The sequence below is a fragment of the Pygoscelis adeliae genome, unplaced genomic scaffold, assembly GCF_000699105.1.
Source record: "Pygoscelis adeliae isolate BGI_AS28 unplaced genomic scaffold, ASM69910v1 Scaffold271, whole genome shotgun sequence".
Lineage (NCBI taxonomy): Eukaryota > Metazoa > Chordata > Aves > Sphenisciformes > Spheniscidae > Pygoscelis > Pygoscelis adeliae.
In genome coordinates this window covers 139,846-145,418 of record NW_008824040.1, presented here as the reverse complement: position 1 = coordinate 145,418, position 5,573 = coordinate 139,846, and the positions used below count along the sequence as shown (strand labels likewise).

Sequence of the window (5,573 nt, the reverse complement as noted above, 5' to 3'; positions counted from 1 at the left end):
CCCCTCCGCACCCGCCCCCCAGTTGGCCCTGCCCTGTCCCAAGCACAGCCTCGGGAGCAGGAGACCCAAGCTTCCCCACCAACACCCACAGGTGCCGGCCCAGCCGCTCCAGGACACCCGGGACAGGTGCCCCAGCCCTGCGGCAGCCCCAGCCCCCTGCCCAGCTCACGTCATAAAGCGCAGCATCGTGCCCCTGCTCCTGCAGCTGGTAGAGCGCGGGGTTGAGGAAGCCCAGGGGTGCGAGCCCCCGCTGCAGGCGCCGGTCGTTGATGAGTGCCACCATGCCCCCCACCACAGGCGTGGATGCCTGCCAGAGACACGAGCACCTCAGCACCTGGCAGCTCAGCCACTGCAGACCGACCGGCACAGGGCTGTCCTCCTTACCGACGTCCCCGACACCCAGGGCAGCGGGATGCGGTTTGTCACCACCCAGTAGTTGTCAGAGAGAGCAGACAGGTCAGGGTAGGCACGGCCACTGCTGTTGTAGTAGGAACTGGGAGGCAGCTTCGAGGCCGAGCGCAAGAAACGCCTGACTGCAGCAGCCTGGGGAGAGCACAAGATAAGGAGCAGGATGCCTGGCAGCAGGACCCTGCCCCTGCCCTCCTCCACCCCTCCTTGCCCTGGCCTGCAGCCTAGCCTCAGGGCTGCTTGTGCCAACCACTGCCCATGGTCACCCCCGCCAAGCGCCATGCAGCCCCCTGGCCCCAGCCGCAGCCCCTGGGTCCGGCAGAGCAGGCAGCTCCTCACCTGGTAATCGGGCATGGGGAAGACATTGCTGAAGCCCCCCCCGCTAATGTAGTCCGTCACCTCTGCAGTCACCAGGAAGGGGTTCTTGAAGGATGTTCCGCCCACGGTGGTGACATAGGGACTGGGGGGACAGGTGGGCACTGCAGGTGGGCAGGCAACCGCCTGGGGCCTCAGCAGCACCCCACACACCAGCCCCCTCCCAAGGAGGTGCACAAGTCCCCCCAGCTCTGAGGTCTGCGAGTGTCCCCAGGCACACTGGTGGGGCTGACCCTCAGGAGTCCCCCAGAGGGGCTCCAAACCAGCACAAGGCAGCAGCTGGCCATGGGCCAGGGCTCGAAGTGCCAGCAGGTGCTTTCAGCTAGCCTCGGCTGCGGGCGAGCTGCAGCAGCCAGCTCTGTGCAGAGCCTCATGTCTCCACAGGACCTCCCCACATCTACCTTGAGGCTGGAAAGCTGGGCCGGAAAGTGTGGTTCCCACCGGACACCCTTCTGCACCCAGCACCACCGTCACCTGCCGACAGAGACGGACGGGGTAGTTTGGGCAGCATCCGAGCTGCCCCTCCTCCACCAAATGCTCCCAGGAGCGACCTGGGGGAAGGGCTCTCTCCACCTCCCAGGCTGGGATTCCCAGGCAGGGGATCCTGGCTCCCCAGAAGCAAGAGCATCCCCGTTTGGTGTTCAGCACGGAGGTTCCCCACTGTGCTGGGACCCTCAGGTGCACCCGCACCGTATCAGCAACGGCACGTACCTGAGGCAAACAGGATGGTCAAGCCCCGGGCAGCTGCCTTCATGAACTCCATGTTTACACGCTCCATGTAGGCTAGCGATAGGCTGTCCTCGTCATCCCCGTAGCTCACGGAGTGCACCGAAGGCAGTGACGACATGTTGCTGAGCAGCAGCAGCCATGCCAGGAAGGGCTCCTGGCTCTCGTGCCTCCCTGCAGAGACAGAGGCGGGGCAGGTTCAGCTCCTCTTAAGACACCAGGCTTGAGGGAAAGTGGGGGATAGCATAGGGGGGGGGACCATGCCTCAACAGCACCACTCACACCAGGAGCTGAAGGTCCTCCAGCTCCTGCTCTGCCTACAGAGAGCAGATTCACAGCACAAGTGGTTTGGAGCTCTCCTGTGAGCTCTTGCTGGCAGCACAGCTGATCTCAGGGTTTGTCATGGTGGATGGCACCAGGCTACAGCTCTGCCAGAGGCTCTGGTGAAAGGGTCGCCCTGAACCCTAGAGCAGGGGGTCTACACTTCATCCTCCTTCTCTGAGCATCTGTCACAGGGCTGTAGCCACCCTTGACATTCAGCCAGCCATGCAGCCCTTCTGAGACTCACCAAAGCCTTGGCCCCTGTACCTGTAACAACGGGTCCCAGAGCAGTCTGATGTATGTTCCACTTCCATCTGCCAAGGCCCCTTCCTGCCCCTCATCCCTCTCCATGAGGTGGGGAGAGCAGATCCCCAGCCACCCCTTCTCACTCTCAGTTGCTCATGTAACTGCCTGTCTCTGCACCCTTTCCACATCACTAACTGCACGGAGGAGGTGGAAGTTAATGCAGAGCTGTGCCTGCCTTCACCATCAGCAAGACAGAACTGGAAGTCCTAAGGGGACTCCGTCTCCTGTTCGGCCAGTTTGTGATCTAGGACAGATCACACTTTGTCCTACAGCACCGTAGCCATGTTTGTGCAGGCTGTTTTGCAACCTTGTTTTCTCAAATTGCCTTACTCTCCTTTATTCATTCTACTGGTAGATTCATGGGTGAGAGATCAGCTTCAGCCCCAAAGAAGCAGGAAAAAAATAAAAAGACAGTTGCTGCGCTCTCCCTCCATGGAAAGGCAGCAGAGTGGGGTGAATGCTTTACATTGTGTAGTCGAGGCATAGAAGTCCCTGTTACAGGATACTCTGGATGCTGAAAGTTCACATGGGTTCAAAAGCAACTACGTAAATCAATGGAAGATGATTTCCCTATGAGCTATTAGAAACCAGCATCAGCTCCAACTTTGGAAGCCCACCATTCGTGTATGCTCCTCCAAGTGTTCCCCTTTGATAGATACCAGATAGACTCAGTACAGCCATTTTTTATGCAGAGAGCAAGTGTTTCCCTTAACAGCAGGCAGGTGTGTTGGTGCTACAGCAAGTGGGATGCATGGAAGCAGTCACAGGGCAACTCTGGAGGGGATTCAGTACCTGCATTGCTGAAGACCCATGTGGAGATGTTGGCACCCGTGCTCATGATGTATTCCACGTCCAGACTGGCCTCCAGCCCAGCCTTGCCCTTGCCCTGGTGCCCAACCACTTGGTCAACCTGAGAGCGGTGGCCAAAGCTGCTGCCAAAGAGCTGCATAAACTCAGCCAGGTCAGCCTGGTGGAAATACTGTTCCAAGAACTGGGGGGACAAGGAGTGGACAAATTTTTTCTCATTTTCTCTTGAAAAAACAAGGTCGGTTTTTTCTCCTGACTTAGAAAGTTGGCCCAGCACGGGTCTGTGAAATGCTAGCCCACCAGGTGCTCCCACCAGCCACTGAGGAATCCCCACAGCTGTCCTGGGACCACCAGAGCAGCAAAGTGTTGGAGAAGCACCAATGTGTGGAATTCTCACAGCCTATGGGCCTCTGACCTGGACCGGCTCCACCAGTTACCTGGGCACAGGCCTGGGTGTTGTTTGGCAGTAGCCCGATGTCTCCTCCTGTCATGTTGTATCTCTTACGAATGATGGAAGGCGTCACGCCCAGGTGGAAAGCTGCCCTCCCTCCATAGTGCTGCCTTGACTCCGTTTCCTTCTTGGCCCAGGCTCTGCTGATCACCTTTCTCTCCGCAGGGAAGCGGTGCAGACCACCCACTGGTGCGCAAGCAAGAAAAGAAGCAGCTGTTAGGGCCCAGAGCTCTGGGAGGACAGTATTATGGCCCCTTGGTTCCCCCTTCACCATCCTCACTCAGGCTTCATGTCCAAGAGGGCTGGCCTGCAGCAGGGCTCAGGGGAGCCCATCCCCTGCAGCACCTGCCCCAAACACTGCACAGGAGGTGGGGAAGTATTCCCTCAGCTTCCTCGCCAGTCCTCACAGGTACTCCCAGGCTGCACAGCTCAGGCTCCCCACTGCCAGGCCACTACCGCAGCTTGGCACCCCTCTCCTCTCCATCGGTCATGGGAGTCCACACAAAAAGGACTCACAGGAGGGAGTTTTTCCACCTCAGAAGCAGCTGCACATCCAGAGAGACAGGCTGCACCTGAACTCTCTGCACTGAGCATCTAGGCCCGAGAGCACCAGTAAGAAACACTTACTTTGGATGATGCCTGTCCACATCATAGAATCATAGAATGGTTTGGGTTGGAAGGGACCTTTAAAGGTCATCTAGTCCAACCTCCCTGCAGTGAGCAGGGACATTTTGAACTAGATCAGGTTGCTCAGAGCCCCATCCAACCTGACCTTGAACGTTTCCAGGGATGGGGCATCTACATCCTACGCACAAAGCTCCTCAGGAGGGCCTAGGGGCAGCCGGGACCATGGCTGGAGGGCCTGCCACACCGTCCTCTGGGACACCAAGATGGCCGGTCCTGGCTGCTCAATGCTTAATGTCCCACCCACACCCCAGGCAGTGAGAGCTCTGGGCAGCCTCAGCTCCCCTGTGTAGGACGTACCAAAGTCAACGTGCTCAGCCAGCTCCTCGGGGACAGCGTAGGGGAGCGGGGAGCGCACAACACTGCGCTGGCCCTTCATGTAGCGGTGGAACTCAGCCCCTGGCAGGAGGCGCTCGGCCGTGCTGCAACACAGGGACAGCCACCCCACAAGTGTTCGCACCACTAGGACAGCCGTCAGTGTGCCTGTCCAGCAGCATGCCCATTCTCTGCCCTGCCTCCCACACCCTTTCCACCCTGCTTGCTGCTGGGACGAGTCAGGGATGAGCTCCACTTCCCACCAGCACAGCTGACCTCATAAAACAAAGAGCACCTTCCATACCTGACCAATTCCCATCACCAAACTGAACCAGAGCTCTGACGCTGCAGGGTCCCCTGCAACTCTATCCTCAGTCTTCCAGTGGGGACTCCGTGGCCCCACAGAAGGCAAGAGGAGGCACAGGGCTGGCCAAGCACTTAACGGATATGCATGCCTTGTTTCCAGTACTCCAGATCGCCAGTTTTAACTCGCCCCAGCACCGGGACCAGGCACATAAGCAGCCAGCTCTTGGCTGCGGAGCCCTCACAGCCCAGGCAGAAATGCAGCTCAGCCCTCTGTCACCCGGCCTGCACTGCAGAGCCCTGGGGAAGGGGAAGTCGCAGCAGGCAGGGGCAGGGTCTGGCTTCTCCTGTCTTTGTGGGAATGGCACGGCCACCACAGTGGGCTCCAGCCCCACCCAGGGCTCACCTCACTGGCATGCGGCACTCCAGGAAATCGAGGGTGGTAACGCTCCTGCAGTTCTCAACACCATGGCCTTGCAGCCACTTCAGCACTGCCATGAGTGTGGCTGGGGACGGCTGGACAAGGTCCCGCACCTGCTCCAGGGACAGGTACTGGCCTGTGAGGCACAGAGAGGGTCAGAGCACCCTGCTTGCAGGGCCTGATGGGGCCTGGCAGAGCTCATGCACACAGTCATTACCGTATCGTGGCGAGTGGGGGTCTGAGACGGCATCAACGAACCGGGAAAGGCGCGCCATGCCTTGCTGCCGGAGGGCGAAGGTCAGCTGCACTTCGTGGCTGGGGTTCACGCGGCCAATATGGGTCCAGCCGGGGGGGACGCTGAGGGCAGGCTGTGAGCGGCAGGCGGGCCCCAGCGCCCCGTCCTGTCCCACCGACCCCGGCACCTACCGGAATGGCTGGTCCTGCTCCAGGGCCAGG

At 59.7% G+C, this 5,573-nt stretch overlaps 1 protein-coding gene across 1 annotated transcript in view; it reads right to left on the bottom strand.

Annotated features, from left to right (window-relative positions):
• TPP1 (tripeptidyl peptidase I) overlaps nucleotides 1-5,572 on the bottom strand; it is a gene marked incomplete at its 5' end in the record, with an annotated part of 7,236 nt that extends 1,664 nt beyond the window's left edge. The window contains 11 exons of the mRNA XM_009333480.1: nucleotides 170-307; nucleotides 385-543; nucleotides 748-868; nucleotides 1,185-1,257; nucleotides 1,495-1,683; nucleotides 2,929-3,127; nucleotides 3,381-3,580; nucleotides 4,379-4,500; nucleotides 5,103-5,253; nucleotides 5,335-5,474; nucleotides 5,544-5,572. Of these exons, the coding sequence (XP_009331755.1) occupies nucleotides 170-307; nucleotides 385-543; nucleotides 748-868; nucleotides 1,185-1,257; nucleotides 1,495-1,683; nucleotides 2,929-3,127; nucleotides 3,381-3,580; nucleotides 4,379-4,500; nucleotides 5,103-5,253; nucleotides 5,335-5,474; nucleotides 5,544-5,572 (1,521 nt within the window). The remainder of the gene's footprint in view (nucleotides 1-169; nucleotides 308-384; nucleotides 544-747; nucleotides 869-1,184; nucleotides 1,258-1,494; nucleotides 1,684-2,928; nucleotides 3,128-3,380; nucleotides 3,581-4,378; nucleotides 4,501-5,102; nucleotides 5,254-5,334; nucleotides 5,475-5,543) is intronic.
• Between the last annotated feature and the right edge of the window lies 1 nt (nucleotide 5,573).